Source organism: Lissotriton helveticus, chromosome 3_1 (assembly GCF_964261635.1).
Source record: "Lissotriton helveticus chromosome 3_1, aLisHel1.1, whole genome shotgun sequence".
In the NCBI taxonomy this organism is placed as follows: domain Eukaryota; kingdom Metazoa; phylum Chordata; class Amphibia; order Caudata; family Salamandridae; genus Lissotriton; species Lissotriton helveticus.
This window is the reverse complement of record NC_136061.1, coordinates 1,918,747,471-1,918,765,876: the sequence shown is the minus strand read 5'-3', so window position 1 is coordinate 1,918,765,876 and position 18,406 is coordinate 1,918,747,471. Positions and strand designations below refer to the sequence as shown.

At 44.6% G+C, this 18,406-nt stretch overlaps 1 protein-coding gene across 1 annotated transcript in view; it reads left to right on the top strand.

The window, feature by feature from the left end:
* CEMIP (cell migration inducing hyaluronidase 1) overlaps positions 1-18,406 on the top strand; it is a 551,721-nt gene that overhangs the window by 397,739 nt on the left and 135,576 nt on the right. Inside the window, exons 17-20 of the mRNA XM_078682930.1 lie at positions 6,324-6,455; positions 13,978-14,013; positions 14,093-14,248; positions 15,025-15,205. Of these exons, the coding sequence (XP_078539056.1) occupies positions 6,324-6,455; positions 13,978-14,013; positions 14,093-14,248; positions 15,025-15,205 (505 nt within the window). The remainder of the gene's footprint in view (positions 1-6,323; positions 6,456-13,977; positions 14,014-14,092; positions 14,249-15,024; positions 15,206-18,406) is intronic.

Here is an 18,406-nt window from a genome sequence, read left to right as displayed (position 1 = left end):
TTACCCCCCTCATGCGGCCTCCTTCCTGACAGTCTGTTCTATGCACATAGCTTCGGTCTTCGCATCCACCACCACCACATCCACCACCACATCCACCACCACATCCACCACCACCACCACATCCACCACCACATCCACCGCCACATCCACCGCCACATCCACCGCCACATCCACCACCACCACATCCACCACACCCACCAACACTACATCCACCACCCCATTCACCACCACCACCCCATCCACCACCGCATCCACCACCGCATCCACCACCACCACCGCATCCACCATCACCACATCCACCGCATCCACCACCACCACATCCACCGCATCCACCACCACATCCACCACCACATCCACCATCACCTCCACATCCACCACATCCACTGCATCCACCACCACCACCACATCCACCATCACATCCACCTCCACATCCACCTCCACATCCACCACCACATCCACCATCACATCCACCGCCACATCCACCGCCACATCCACCGCCACATCCACCACCACATCCACCGCCACATCCACCACCACCACATCCACCACACCCACCACCACTACATCCACCACCCCATCCACCACCACCACCGCATCCACCACCACCACATCCACCGCATCCACCACCACCACATCCACCGCATCCACCACCACCACATCCACCGCATCCACCACCACCACATCCACCACCACATCCACCATCACCACCACATCCACCACCACATCCACCGCCACATCCACCATCACCTCCACAACCACCATGACATCCACCGCCACATCCACCACCACATCCACCACCACCACATGCACCACCACCGCATCCACCACCACATCCACCACCGCATCCACCACCACATCCACCACCACCACATCCACCACATCCACCACCACCACATCCACCGCATCCACCACCACCACATCCACCACATCCACCACCACATCCACCACATCCACCACCACTTCCACCACCACCGCATCCACCACCGCATCCACCACCACCACCACCACATCCACCGCATCCACCACCACCACATCCACCACATGCACCACCACCGCATCCACCACCACATCCACCACCACATCCACCACCACATCCACCACCACATCCACCACATCCACCACCACCACATCCACCACATGCACCACCACCGCATCCACCACCACATCCACCACCACATCCACCACCACATCCACCACCACATCCACCACACCCACCACCACCACATCCACCACCACATCCACCACCACATCCACCACCACATCCACCGCATCCACCACCACCACATCCACCACCACATCCACCACCACATCCACCACCACATCCACCACCACTTCCACCACCACATCCACCACCACCACATCCACTGCATCCACCACCACCACATCTACCACCACCACATCCACCATCACCTCCACCTCCACATCCACCACCACCACATCCACCACCACCACATCCACCACCACCGCATCCACCACCACCACATCCACCGCCTCCACCACCACCACATCCACCGCATCCACCACCACATCCACCACCACATCCACCATCACCTCCACATCCACCATGACATCCACTGCCACATCCACCACATCCACCACCACCACATCCACCACATCCACCACCGCATCCACCACCGCATCCACCACCGCATCCACCACTACATCCACCACCACATCCACCACCACCACATCCACCACAACATCCACCGCATCCACCACCACCACATCCACCACATCCACCACCACTTCCACTACCACATCCACCACCACCGCATCCACCACCACCACCACCACCACATCCACCACCACATCTACCATCACCTCCACCACCACATCCACCGCCACATCCACCACCACATCCACCGCCACATCCACCGCCACATCCACCGCCACATCCACCACCACATCCACCACTACATCCACCGCCACATCCACCGCCACATCCACTACCACATCCACTACCACATCCACCACACCCACCACCACCACATCCACCACACCCACCACCACCACATCCACCACACCCACCACCACTACATCCACCACCACCACCACCACCCCATCCACCACCACCACCGCATCCACCACCACCACCGCATCCACCATCACCACATCCACCATCCCCACATCCACCACCACATCCACCGCATCCACCACCACAATCACCACCACATCCACCATCACCACCACATCCACCACCACATCCACCACCACATCCACCACCACATCCACCACCACTTCCACCATCACCTCCACATCCACCATGACATCTACCGCCACATCCACCACCACCACATCCACCACATGCACCACCACCGCATCCACCACCACATTATTCACAAAATTAAAAGCCATTGGTATTTGTAATATCAATACATCTAAGTCACGTAAATACAACACACATTACATTACAAATGCTATAGGTGTCACATTTGCAAAAGTTAAAACTATTGACATTGTAACTGACAAAGCTATTAATTTTGCTATTTTCAAAATCAACACAAATAAAAAAAGTGTCATTTATAATACCAATCGCTCAAACTTTCCTAATGCGAGACCTATTGCATTTCCAATGCTTGTTCTCTGGGGCTCTCTTAATGAAGGAAGACATGCGCCTTCATGTCCACCAAGAACCAAGGCCGACTTCTTCCGGCCAGAGAAAAGAGAACAAGAGCACTTTTATTTTAAATAAGGGACAAACGGAGGAGTACATCCTTATTTATCTGACCTTCACATTTTTTGTTTTAAAAGAAATGTTTGGCATGGGATGTTCTATTTAAGTTGTCGTTTAAAAAGTAGCAGGCAATTAAGTACTCCTTTGAAACTGAGTGATAGCGTCTGAATATAGATCAACATATATGGGGGCTGGGGCTGGGGTGAGCAGCAGCGCTGTAGACTACAGTGAAGGTTTAGTTTACAGCTAAGGACATCGAGTAGACCTCCGTTGCAAGCGTGTAAGAGATAGCTGCTTTCTGCATATTTGCTGGTTTATCCGCGTTTTTATTTTACCGGCAAAATTGCTTGCGCCTTGCAGTGTTGTAGCATCAGTAGAATGGGCCCGCATTGCAGGGTTTTGAAATTTTTTTTTTAAAAGAGACATCTGCCATTGACAGCAACAAAAGGCTGATGGTAATTGTGAGGGGTTTCAATATGAATACCAGCAAGACATGCTCAACGTGGTTACCTTCTTTTTTCACACGCATCTCGAAATGTTAAGGTAAGTAAGGCCGGAGTAAACCACAATCCCTCTGCTGGGTTCAGCGTGTATTTTTAAACGGTGCTCTAAGTAAGGGCCTTCTGCCTGTTATGAACGCCTCAAGCAATATCCCAGACCATTCCAACATTCCCAGCGTCTCTGGGGCTCAAATTACCGGTTCCGCAAACTGCATACCTTTTAATCAAGCCTGAGCGGTGAACTCCTCTCAGTGAGTTTTCCGCACTCTGCGTTACGTGTTGCTTGCAGAGTTCTGAAAAACTCTGCTCCGCTTAGTGGAGCGGAGTTTTTTCCGCATTTGCGCTCGTCAACATCAAGTTGGCGAGCACGAGGGAGGGGAATCAACCTCCCAGTGAGATTTCTCAATATGGGCATCCACTGCCACATCCACCACATCCACCATATGTCGGATTTCTCAATGCTAGTGGTCACGTAATCTTACGAGCGCGGCAGAAAGGAAGCAGCGCCCGCTTGCTCTGTGTATGGTGCCGTTTGCAATAATTTCACAGCACCCGGCACTGAAAATTAACGCAAACTTCATTTATTTAATGCACTCTGCCGCTTGTGGAGCTCCACATAGCTTGGCTGATTTTTTTTTGCATTTTGCGTAGTCCTGCTTAGTGGAACTCCACGAACTCCACCCAGGCTTTCCGATAATTACAGCGGCCCTGGATTTTCAACCGGTGTTGCGGGAGCTGCAGACAGCCGCTCTGCTCGGCCGCTTGCCCATACTTTAATGGCAACATCAGCAGAGCTGCAAACACTCCACCCTCACCTGCTTCCCTCTCCTGCACCCGCTGTGCCTTACCCTCACTCCACGGCTCTAGAAACAACTTCCACACATTTACCATCTGCTTCAAGTGTGTGAACTTGAGCCCATTATTTCTCTGAGAAGGAAGACAAACGTGCAGATTTGATAAGGTATTCCATGATCTGCATGCTGTTCTCCAATCCAGAGGAAATAGTCTGCAATCCCCCGATTAAGGCTTGGGGATACTAACTGGAACCAGCGATTCTATCCCTCTGTTGTGCACACACTCAAATTTGGGGGCCTTGTATTCGGGGCATTAGTGTCATAATACAGTAAACCCTTATAATGTAGCTTATTGGGGGGATAAAAAGGGGCTTGCTGACTGAGGTTGATCAAAATTAATCTATTGAGTTTTATCCATACAAAACAGTTGTCTAGATTAAAGGCCTCTCTTGCAGTCGAGTTATTACTTGTAGCTGTTTTGCATCCTGTCTTTTACCTCATTGGGCCCAATATGGTGCCACGATTGCCCCCACCCAAGATAGCCATTGTGGGATTTGGCCTATGGCCCTGATGGCTTCTTTCATGTTCTCTCTGTCTCTATTTCATCTCTAGATAACACATTCCAGGACTGACAATGTCAGTTTGGCTGATTGCCTACAAGACCCACACTGCAATTTCCTCTGTTTTCAAAATGATCTTAAGTGATAGGTTGCATGCTGTAGGTAGATGTTTTCCACTTCTCGAAGAGTGAGGACACTTCCAACACTTACACCCAACCCCTACTTTCTCCTAAACCCTGACATGTAAAACACTCAGGTGGTGGTGCCTCCAACAACACCTCTTCTTTTATGCTTCTGCCTATTTCCTTCAACCTCGTAATCCCATCAGAATCTTTTTAAAGCTCCTACCTGGGCTACTCACACCCTCTTTTGAGCTACTTGATCCCAGTTCTCTCAGCAAATGCAACCCTTCTGAAAAGGAAATCCCCACACTTAACTTGCCTTCTATTGATATTTTACATCACTTGATGAAGTCATGAGGTCTCTTCCTAACCCCTATCCATACTATTGCCCATACTCGTACTCCTATATCAGTGGCAATCAAAGCTTGGTCTATGCTACTCTCTACATCCTTTTACCTTTGCTGCATTTTCACTTTAAAGCCTATGGAACATTTTCCTTTACTTACTCCTAGAATTCTCCCTAACCACTCCAAGAGGAGCACACCCCACTCCAACTTTATAGTGACTCTTGCATTAAAACACGTACGTCCTAATTTATATCGTTCCCTTCTGCCTCCTCTTTCTTTTGAAAATCGTTCTGCAAACTACAATCTAAAAAATACTTTGTCCACTTGCTTAAATACCAACTGACCATTTTTCCCCATATGGCTTTGGGTCATGAAACTAGCGTTTTGGTTCTCTTAACGGGCACTCTCCACCACCACAAACAAGGGACCTATTGGACCAATGTCCTAAATACTAGGATAGGACTGATATAGCTTTTATATAGTGAGTCAATCCCAGGAATGGGGCAAAGTCTGCCACCTGTTCTCTGAATGCTATCCTGAGAGTTCACATAGATATGGACAATATTCTCTGGACCAACCTATCTAGTACCATGGGATGCCTATGTTAGCAGTGCCTTTAAACCCTTCTATGTTATGATGTGACGACCTATTTGGTCCTCAGCTGTGTATTGTTTCTACTAGGAATCTGTCATAATGTTTATGTTTGCATGGATGTACAGCAACCTGACACTCTATTGGGCCTTCTTTGCGCTTTAGAAAAGCACAAGGAGAAACATATAAAATAATGAAGTAGGAATGCTTTTCATTGCTGGCACTATGTGTGAATATTGCTGTTCACATGCTGTTTTGAGTGAAATGTAGAGTGCTATGACTATTGCACACAAGAAGTCATGTTGTGAGCAGGCTATATATTATCATGACTGACTGGTGTAGACAATGTGATTTATGATGCACAACAAAATGTAATCAGCAAACGCATAGTCCTCCTCCACTTCTTCTCATGACTTCTCAGCCTGTTCTCTTGTTGAAGAAAAATGAAACAATCAGTTTACGGCAGTGGGTAGGCGATGGCCCACCGAGGGAGTCATATGGTCAAGCCTGGGTGATGCTGTCTGTCAGGGAAGAGAAGGCGTGTGAAGTGCTGTAAGAAGAAGCAGGAGAGGAAGGAGAAAGAAGGGAGGTTAGAAGACTCCGCTCTGAGTTCAGATATTGTCAGGCTTTGTCGAGCCAAATACTCATAATTTTCAGTCAAGGAGAATAACTATGGGGAATAGTTTTGCATTGCAGTCTACTGAACAGCACATTTCCTCGCTTTTCTCTTTATAGATATGGACCTCACAAAGATGCAGACCCTCTGAAGCCGAGAGAACCTGCCCTGATCGAGCACTTCATTGCTTATAAGAACCAAGACCACGGTGCCTGGCTGAGAGGAGGCGATGTGTGGCTCAATGACTGCCAGTAAGTTTTGCCTATGGCGGTGACACACTATGTGCATGTTGTGCACAGCAGTGAGATGCCCAATCACAATCAATGTAAACTTAGATATGGACATTTTATGTCTTCACATCATTGCTGCAAAATGTTACATTACTCCAAAAAGGGTAGATTTGGGATACTTCGTATCTGAAATATGCCCTGTCCCCTCATTTCCTTGGAACATGCCTGCCCATAGTTATTTTGATGTGAAAAAAAGAACTCATGTTATAATGCCATAGATGGTGACAATTCTGACAATGTGTTGTAACACGGGAGGAGTAAATGCAAAAGATGGCGAGGAGCATTCCTCACAAAACCCTCTTTCTTCAAGCCTCTTGCTTTACTTGAGAGACACCTGTGCTCCATCACACCAACCTCTCTTTTTACTAGTTGTGTCTATGCAATCTCCTTCACCCATATGGTCCCCTACTTTATTTATGAGTAAGGTTTTAGAGCCTATGAAGTAAATCAGAGAGGGGAGCCTGATCCTCTTCAACTGAGGGTTTTAGAGAGTCAACGCTCTGGTGCCTCCTTGAATTAGCATTAATATTAATAATGCACTTCATTCAGAAAAAGAAAAAATGGGAAAGCTTCAGTAAATTAAAGGAAAATACATTAGTATTTTTTACAATGGGTGTGCAAAATTTGCCTAACTTTTTTTGTGTAATTTCACAAAATTTCAAGACAAGCGAAACTATGCAAAAAGGAACTTTCACTTAGTGCTATATTTTAGCACAACATGCCTCGTCATGTTAATTTTGTAAGCAATGATGCCTTTTTGCGCTAAAAGAAGCATGAAAAACACAACGGGATTGAAAAAAATATGTTCGCATTCTGGTTGTTAGCGTTATTCCCATATTTCTACACTGTAATTTTGCAACAGACTTTGGTTTAATTGCACATGGCATAATGTCATAATTTCGGGAATTTCGCATAACACGTATAATGCAAAATTACACAAATTATACCAGCGTAATCTAAATTTCACCTGGACCTAAAAATTACCCTATTACTTGTCAGCCAGTGGAATGTTTAGGGTAGTTCAGAATGTAGCGGCTACCCATATCTTATTCAAACAAACCAAGTGCACTTACGAGAGAGGAGTAAATGGCTGCAGGTACTTTAATGAGCATTGCAAAGCTATATAAACCTGAAAAATATCCAAATAATCTACTGATGCTTTAAGTTTAATTTTTATTGTAGCCATAGCTTCTCTATTTTGGGATACCCCCCTTCTTAGAAGATATGTTGGTTTGTGGTGCTGCCCTGTACAGGAGCTCGCTCTCACACTAGTACATACAGTATTTTGTGTTTCTAGGTCAAGCATGCATGAACATTCTTATGTGTATTCCTTCATCTGGTACTGGGATGCAGGAACATCAGCACCTATGTACATGGATCACTCCCCTGCATTAAAAGGCTCTCATTCACAGTTGGCTGTGTCCACAATCTGGTTCAGGTCTCATTGAGAAAAGGGTTGCTGATGTCTCAATGTCTACAAGGGCAAGCTTATCAAAATTATATGCACATACTCACATGGAGAGGCAACTCACTCACAAGGGGAAACATCTGTTACTCATCACTCATTCTGACACTTAAGCCTGTGTCACACACACAGAGAAATCTACAGTGGAGTACACTGAGCACCTTAACTGATCCATCTGGTTTGAGAGGGCCTTATCAAATGTTAACACCTGGTGGGTCTGCCTACATAGTTCCGCTGTACGCGATTAGGACTGGGCTAACCTCAAACTCCTCTGCCTCCCACATCTTGATATTCATTAAATAGGGTTCTGGGGTCCAAGGTGGCTGCTGCTAGACACAAGCTGACATGGTGGAGGCCCTTATGTATATCACGTTTTATGTGAAGGGAAATAGCATGGCACCGAGCCGCATCAGGGCACAGATACTGAATATTAAACATATACATGAGGAAACCTTGATTTCATGCCCTCGATACAACACAGCATATGCAAAGAAAGAACAGCAGAAAGAGAACGTAGATCTGAAATGTTGTTAGGCTCTATTTGTTGAAACATTGTTCTTTGTTTTGACACCGGCCCAGTGTTTTTCAGGGCCCTGTGCTCCTGCGCATAATGTATGTCTTGATTTTTAAAGCAAGCCTGCTATCAAAAATGAGCATCTTGCATGGCTATACTATCTACATGTCCATACTACTATGTGGTGCCAGATGCCATGTGTTTTCTTTCCATGGAGGACTTTTTTATACTATAAATCAGGTGCCCATAGCACCAAGTAAAAATGGAAAAAGTGTTCAGTGGGTCCAGCAGTATGTTTTGAACCAGCCCTCCACAACAATTCCCACAACAAATTCTGGCAGGCCTGTGTGGAACATGCAGTCCTCAGAGATATGCATACCATTGACATTGATGGGATCAACAAAACCTCTTCCACCATCAGAGGTCATATCTTCGTTCCTCCCTAACAATCATTGCAGTCTCCTCCCTTAGTCTGTGAAAATCTGTATAGCAACCATGCACAACAATGACTCACTGTAAAATAAATGAGAATGGCGTCTGCTGGATTTTCTGTTAGGGGCCTCATGACCCAACTTCCGCCTACACACATTTTAGCAGCTGGAAAGGAAGTGGAATGCACAGGGTAGTTCTGTCTAACATACATCATTTGTTGTATATATCATCATAAACATTGATTGGGGACACTGGTCTTCAAACACATGCTCATAAATGCAATGACCTACTACGACGTAGCCATGGGAGGGTGGACAAATGGAACAAGAGCCTATGGTAGGGAGTGGGCAAGGGAGAGGAAAATGGAGAGACGGATTGATGGAGAGGTGGACAAATGGATGCAGAGGTGGATGGAAGAGAGAGGGTAGGATTGATGGAGAGACGAATGAAAAAGAATGGAGAGAAATAATTCTATATGGATCGGTGAATGATGGCTGAGTGGATGGAAAAAGACAAAAGGTTGGAAGGAAAAGGAAAAAGAAAGATGGAAAAGGCACAAAGAAGGAAGGAGAAGAGAAAGGCTAGAAAATACACAAAAGAATGAAAGAAAAGTGAAGGAAAACTGAAAAAAAAATAAGGATAAGATCTAAAAGAATAGGAGAGAGATTTATGGAAGGGAACTGAAATAAATTAAAAAGGAATGAAGTAAAAAAGGCAAAATGCTAGACAATAAGGAAAAGAAATTAAATAAAAGTGCAATAAATGAAGATAGAAGGAAAACATGGAAATACAAAAAATAAAAGAAAGATGGAAAGCTGGTAAGAATAAAATCCCTAGATGAAGGAAAAAATATAGGATGGAAACAAAGACTGAATCTGGAAATAAAGAAAGGAGGAACGAGAGACATTAAAAAGAAGAAAGGAAATGAGTTAGAAATAAAGGTGGAAACAGTAAATCCATACTAATATAATAAAGAGAGAGCCCAAACCTTTGAGGCGGGTAATCTTAGTAACCACAGCACCAATCATAACACCCAATACAGTGTTGGAAAGGGCAGTTGCAGGAGAAGGACATAGGCTATGCAGACGCCCACCATATACATTTAAAAGGTAAAAGAACCGTGCCAGCAAAGTAGTCCCTTGTGGGCGTGGCTGCGTTGTGCTGTGGGCGTGTGCTAGGGGCGTGACAAACGCTGGGGGCGTGTGGTACGTTCCGCCCTTCATGCCATGTCTCATATCGTGTGCTAATCCCACCCTGCTCCCTTTAAATACCCCTGCACCCCATAATCATAACCAACCCTTACTCCCTAAAATACCCCAACACCCTTAAACACTAACCCATCTTAACCCTATAAATATACCCTGTACCCCAAAACCCAAACCTATCCCTAAACCCTAAAAATACCCCTCTACCCCAAAACGCAAACCTAGCCCTGAACCCTATAAATACCCCTGTACCTCAAAACTCAAACCTACCCCTGAACCCTAAAAATACCCCTGCACCCCAAAACCCAAACCTAGCCCTGAACCCTAAAAATACCACTGTACCCCTAAACCCAAACCTACCCCTGAACCCTAAAATACCCCTGTACCCCAAAACCCAAATCTAGCCCTGAACCCTTAAAATACCCCTGTACCCCAAAACCCAAACCTAGCCCTGAAGCCTAAAAATATCACTGTACCCCAAAACCCAAACCTACCCCTGAACCCTAAAAATACCCTTATACCCCAAAACCAAAACCTACCCCATAACCCTAAAAATACCCCTGTACCCCAAAACCCATACCTATCCCTAAACCCTAAAACTACCCCTGTACCCCATAACCCAAAACTATATCTGAACCCTTAAAATACCCAAACACCCCAAAACATATTCCTCAGTACCCCAAAACATATTCCCCTATACCCATACTTACCTTATCCAAACATTAAAAAAAACATGCTTTTACCATTAATACATTTACAACGAATTTTGATGTAAATGTATGCGTGGTAAAAGCATATAAAATGTAATGCCATGCGTTATAATGGCATTGCGGAGTCATGGTACTTTCGTAATGAAAGTATGCGGAGTGATGGTATGCGGAAAGAAAGTTGCGGAATAATGGGTGATTACCCTCCCCTGGTAAGTACATTGGTGGCACGGCGGCCCACATCTCCAGCAACCTACTCATATTTTTTCACCACCCATTTGAAAAATGCACAGGTCTCTCTCATTGATGGCCAGCACCGGCATACACTTTTAGACACACCTCCCGCCACAAGTTCTAGAATTGCGAACTTTAGAGCTGGGGAGCTAAGTTCGAATCTCGGCATCAGCTCAACATCCTGTGATTCCAGGCAAATCGCTTTGTCTCCCCGTGCCTACCACAAATGAATGTGTTCTTCTGTAATGTAAATTGTGCTCATGCCATGTTGTCGAGTTCGCGCGTTATAATATTGCAAGGAAAAATAAAGTAGGGAAACTCGAGTTCACACACTACTGAATGCGCACTCTTAAGTGCATCAGCAGTGCACTGTGAATCTGAGCGTTTCACAGTCCTGTCACAGATAAGAAATGCTATCAAAACGAAATCCTAAAAAACAATATACCACTGGCCGGCAGCAATTCATACCCGGACAACGTCGGGATGGGCTGCTAGTTAATTATACAAGAAAAGAATGAAAAAAGAAGGAAAAAAATGGGCGGAAGAAAAGCCCTATTGAAAGTCTGATGAAAGAAAAGTGAGTGAAAGAAAGATAGATAGATGTGGCAAACTCTCCATCCCTAATATCTCTATGCTGGAAAATCCCTTTCTTATGGAAAAGTGCCCATGCAGTACTGCTTGTAAAGCCTATAGCTTGAAAGAGAATTTATTTTGAAAACTATTTTGAGAAATGTAGCTCCATTTTTTAAAAATGTTCTTTGGAAGGAAATTCCCCTTCAACATATGTGAGGGAGGTAAGCCACAAAACACAATCATTAATTAATTTAATTATTACATGACATCCCATGCGGAACATATTTTAAATGCTCAACCATTTGGCTAATTCTTTGAAAATTGAGGTCTAAAATGTAGCATTTGGGCCAATTCTTTTTTTAGATTACCCTAGGGTGGAACAATCCCCTGAGCAACTGATGGTCTTGCTTGTCTTACTCACTCGCTTGGTGCCATTAGAAATATTGTTGAAATTCGGGGTTATTTCATTTTACTGGCTACTCATTTCTGGGGTGATTTAGATGTTGACGGTTGGACCACTGACAGGCCGTCGGTGGCAGCCCGACCACCAACAGCCATTAGGTCCAACTGCCATATTCTGATACTGAGGGTTGGACCTTAAGCTGTCAGATGCAAGACCGCCAGCTTCACCAGGATCATAGACCCCGATGGGGCGGCAGTCGCAGCAGGGTCCCTGAATGGCGGCAGTGCCGCGGCAGTCACCGCCTTCAGGACTGCAATATCCCTTTCCGACAGCCTTTTCATGATGGGAATCCCACCTGGAAAAGGTTGTTGGAAAGGGATATGGGGGGCTCCAAACAAGCCTCCTGCCATCGTAGTCAACGGAAAAGTGGCCCCAAGGGCACATGTAGTACCCCCACTCACCTCCGTGCACTGTGTGCCATGCACGACATAGTGCATGGCACTAGATGCACGGACGCACACTACGAAGGCATGTGCTGGAGCCCTTTTCCACGACCGCAGCATGCCCCCACCATGGTACTGACGCCTTTCCGAACGTCAGCCCAGCAGTTGAATCGGAATATGGCGGCCGGACCTCCACATGCTCATCAGGCGGTCTACCAACTGCCGCTGTGGAGGCCAGCAGTTTGACCGCCCGGCATCAGAATGATGCCCTTTGTCTCTAGAGTTACTAGAAATGTTACCAAAAAAATAAAATAATCTTGTGCTCTCTTCTAGGGTGCACAGCAAACACAAAGAGATAATGGGGGGTGCACTGATACTTTTCAAACACTCACCCCCAGTCACAGATCTGGCTTAAATCCATCATCGTTCTTTAGCGCTCTTTGCCACCCCGGTTTAGACCCAACCATATGCAAATCAGTCTTGGCCCTGTTCTTCATGGGAACAGTCCAGCCTGAACTGCCAAGCCAGGTCTTCCTGGACCGGAAACAAGCATCCTGGGACGGGTGTACTTCTAGGGTGTGGCGTATGCTTAACGAACACTCTAAAATCAAAAGAAGATATTAATATCATAAACACAGATGTGTAAGCATTGGCAGGTTACATGCATATGCTTAAGCATATGGAGGTGCCACTGAGCTAATTCGCAATGTTTTCCACTTGTGACCTAAATGTTGCAGAAACATATTTGCAGCAAACATATTATCCCATTGAGCTATCTAACTGGGACTCAAACCTGTCGTCTGCAGAGAAAGCACTGTAACATTTTAAGCTTTTATGTGAAGATTGAAAGTTGTGACCAAAGATTGCACCTATTTACCTGCAGAAAGTGATTAAGCACCTATTTTATCCACATTGTAGTTTGAGGCTGATTGGATACACATAGATATTTTTACAATGTGTCTTAAACATGTAGCTATCTTATGTGGTATGTTGTGACGGCTAAAGTAAACCAGATCAGAGTCCTTGTGGGGTTTCCTTGCTGTCAATATTTGTTGGGAAGAGTAAATGCAAACAATTTTAATATATTGGCAAGGCATAGGCCAGTTTTCATTGCCTTTGCCCTCCTGATCTTAACGCCCTTTCCGTTTTCATCCCGCAGATGTGTGGGCTTCTCGAGCATTTTATTTTTCATCAGCCCTGGCCAGTAGATCCTTGTGTAGAACACATGTGTAGTTATTGGTGTGCCTTGGTCACCCATTATCAATAGGATTAACCAGAAATATAATGAACAGAACCTGATTAGAGCCTGAGTGCTGGTAAACACACAACATTTTAACTCCTTTGGCTAAATTAATTCAAGGTACGCACCTGCCCAATGGCGATTTTAAGCCCTAACTCTATATATAAAACATAAATAGGTCCACATGGGTCAAGGTTTTTTAATGCTGAGAAAATGGTTAGGTGTTTATAGAGGCTTTTCAGATGTTTCCTTTTTACTTTCTTGCAGGTTTGCTGACAATGGCATTGGCTTGACCTTAGCCAGGTAAGATCGCCATTTCATTCTTTGTCGTACTTAAACTTTGAACATACAGCAGTTATGAATTTAATTTTTTCTCTCCTAGCGGCGGAACCTTTCCAGATGATGATGGCTCCAAACAGGAAGTTAAGAACAGTTTATTTGTTGGTGAAAGTAACAATATTGGAACAGAGACCATGGAGAACTCGGTGTGGGGGCCGGGAGGCATGGACCATCGTGGAAGGACACTCCCCAGAGCCCAGTATGTTTCTTAAAGTTCAGTCAAAATGTAATGATATCTGCCCTTCATGCAACCTGAAGGAACAATGTGTTGTGTATATGCTCTAATTCAAATGACAGTAGTTGAACTACAATGCAGTCTTTAAATAGGAGAATAAACGGCCCATTCAGAGAGTATGACTGTATGTAAATAAAAAAGAATACAAAAAGCTTATCTCAAACAAGTGGCAACAAATACTTGTAAAAACTGTGTACAATGTATGTATATTAACCCATAACTTAGCTCTTACCTGTTACACTCTCAGTACCCTCCTCAAAGCACTCCTCTAGTGGCTTACCAGTGCCTCCAGTAAACTGGTCCTCTGTGACTGCTAGATGGACTGCAAATAACTCCTTTAATGATTCAACTGTTCCTTAAATTATAGTCTCCTCTGTTGCTACTGAGATGATTCTATGTGCTACTCCCTTGGATGCTCTACAGTACGTTCAGTGAGCTGGTCATCAGTTTCTCCAAGTTGGACAAATCACTCACTATGCTTCTGCACAGCAACATTAGGCCCACCTTGCTTCCACTATGTGAAACCTCACACACTTCACCCAACATGCCCCATATAAGTCAAACTATAAACACCATTTTCTTTCTCCTTTCTACAAGTCATGTCTTCCCCCACACATTTGAACACTCCCAAGACTCCATCTGCCCACACAACATAATTTGTCTTTTTACAAAGGCCACTGTTCTGTTTCACTCCTATTGATCTTATACACTTTTCCATCTTATTTTGTTCTTAACTGTAGGAATTTTCCAATTCGAGGAATGCAGATCTATGATGGACCAATCAACATCCAAAACTGCACTTTCCGAAAATTTGTGTCCCTGATTGGGCGACACACAAGTGCCATTGGTTTCAGGCTGAATAATTCTTGGCAGAGTTGTCCCAACAACAACATTACCAACACTGTGTTCCAGGATGTGCCTGTGAGTTTTGCTTTCTTTTGCTGAAGAGGACAGAGTTAGTGCTGTGGCTCTCTTGGATGTGAAGTGTTAGTTGAAAATGCAGAAGGTGATATAGTGATGAAACAAGAGGATGGATATTTGACTTTTTCACTCTCACTGCTCCTCTTTCAAATTCCTCCCTCCAACCACTATCTCTTTACAAATTAAAGACCTTTCAGGTCTGGTACAGCCTCCTGCAAATTGTACCATTTGTTCAGTCATGCCTCCACAATGTCTGGATACTCCCTGTCTGTGCATGAGGCATGGTCAGGGAGGGTGGCATCCATTTTGATACTGAGCATTATGTAGTAGCTACGGCCATGTATGGGGTGAGTTTCTTTTTTCGTATATTTCTAATTGGGCAACAGCCATCTTAAAGGTTTTTGGGGCAGCCACCATGGCAAACCATAGTATGTAGCCCCCTGTTAGGAAAAACATAAAATGTATTATCCGTGTTTCATCTTTATCAGGCCTTTATGACTTCAAGCAATATTGAATTACATATTAAACTTTCAGAAATAGGGGTACACAAAAGCAGCAGAAAGCTTAACCTGCATGGTCTGCGCTAATCACATAGTACCAAAAAAAAACTTGCACAAGCATTGTTCAGGGCCAGTTCTTTTCACTTTTAGATCTAGATTTCCCTTGTCTATCGCGAACAATATTTTATGGAAAATTCCACATAGAACGAACCTGCTTCTTCCATTGTATAATAGTCCCAACAAGGGTAACTTGGTGAATGTTTAGTGGGCTATTGCATCATAATAAATAAAACATTTGCTCATAGCCTTTGAAATTGTAGTCTAATTGCTAGTTTAATCGCTGGATGTTCGTAAGCCCATACAAAATGTCCCTCCATATACGCATTTTCGCTGCAACAGGGAGAACCACATGAACACTCTGGAGAGAGAACTAGAGAGGTTAGGTAAAGAGAGATGAGGTTGAGAGAGCTGAAATAGATGAAGGGGAGATACAGGGAGGTAAAATTGCAACAGAACAGTGATCTCAGGTAGGAGTAGGCTAAAGAGAGATGAAGCATAGAGAACGATGTAGAGAAGTAAAGGTAGGCACAACAAGAGGTAGAAGGACATCGGAAAAATAAGTAGAAAGCAGTGGGGTAGAAAAATTGTATATTGAAAAGGAGAAGAAGGAAATAGAGGTGCGGTAGATAGAAGAATTAAAGAGATTGTGGTAGGTGTTCTAAAGATGGAGAGAGGGGTACAGAGAGAGGGGTGAGAGTGAAGATGTGAGGTGAAGTAAGAAGATAAATATGAGAGAGAAAGATATGTAAGGAAGATTGAGAAGTAGAGCATTGTAGATCGATGAGACGTAGAACTAGTTAGTCAGAGAGATGGGGAAATGGACATCCAACAAGATAGAGGGAGGGGCCAAAGAAAACAAAAGTGAGGTAGAGACGTGAGAGACAGAGGCACAAGGTGGATATAGATAGGTACACAGAATTAGAGAGAGTGGCATGGAGGAGTACGCAAGGTACAGAGAGAGATGATAGAGTGAGAAATAGCTGACATAGCAAGAGCACAACAATAGAAAAGCAAAGGGTGGTAACGTGGGGATCAATCAATCAATCAGGGGGTTTATATAGTGCGCTACTCACCCATGAGGGTCTCAAGGCTGCAATAGACCAAGTGAAATCGTCGGAGTTACAGGAATTCAGGAGAGAGGCAGAGTGGATAAGATAGAGAAACTCAAAGAGGAAAGGGAAGTAGGGAAATCTTCCTACTGTCTTAGTCGCTATCAGGGTGCCCCTTAGAACGTGTGGGCCTTGGGTGACTGCCTACCATTATAATGCCATAAAAGATCTCAGAGATGAACATGCTACGAGACAGGGGGCAGTGACAACACACAGTACATCATTCGACCCTAAATCAACATTGACAAATGAATCCCTTAGCCTCTGGTAAATTTGCTATTTTATGACACCAATCACACCACCTCGTTCAATCACAGAGAATTTACCATTATCAGTGAACAGACCAGCTTTTGCCACTGTTATGGATAAGCATGCCTATGTTTGAAGATCTGACTTTAGCTTAGACTTACTTTTGTACTACCTACACCTGTGTAGTCCCCACCTTCTCTTTGGAATTCACACTAGTGTGAGTGTATATATACACACACACACACCCATACGCACACACACAAACACCTTTTTCATGACGATCGTCATCACATGGAAGAGCCATCTTCAGCCTGAAGAAACAAGCAGTTCAAATATTAATTAGGCCCTGATGCGCGCTGACTATGGGGGCAAACATTTACAGAAAAAGGGCCAAATTGCCGGCTGGGGTGGAATCAACCATGGGCCTGAACTAGAGTTTGGTGCATGGTTTAATGTTCGTCAGGGCGACAGAGCACTTGACTCTGCCACACTGGCGGAGGTGCCATCCATCATATTTAGAATGTCCGTCAGCCCTATGGGCATCTCTAAACATTCCATCATAGTGGTTCCGGTCAATGGTGAAAACGTTTGATCAGTTGCTCTGGAAAGCGTGATCACCAGCTGCTGAATATTTCCAGTGTTACATTTCTCAAAAACAAATTCCCAAAGCAGGAGTTTGTTTTTGAAAAATGTAAAACTAATGGTCCCCACACCATGGAAGTAGTCACCTGGCTGCTCATTCTACATTGGGCATACAGTTGGAAGGTTTACCTACAGTCAGGCCATCTGAGGAGTATGCTGATGAAGGAACCAGAGTAGGCTCTGTCGTCAACATTCTGTTGGTCTCACCAGCTGTAAATCACGCAGCGAGCGAGAGTTTGGCGTAGACGGTACTCTGTCGCCGTTGTACCGGAGGACTAGCCTCCCTGGCAAATTTTATATGTGTGACAATCTGTGGAACTCCTAGACAACAAAATATATGGAATTATTTCTGGTAGCTCAAAATGAATTTCAAAACACAACTCGTACTGATGTTACCTCATTCCCTCAATTTGTGAAGCGCTCTGATATCCTTCGGGATCAAGTTCGCACTATATAAAACTTTATAAATAAATACATTAATTAAATATTGTTAATTATACGCTTCTGTGCGCACTCCGCCTTCTAATTTTAGAGATACTGCTACATTAGCCTGTCTGTGCTTTTCATAAGTTGCCTTATTTTGATTTCTAATGGTGGTGCCAGTGATTCAGCCATGAAATGAATCTTAAACAGCTTTCGTC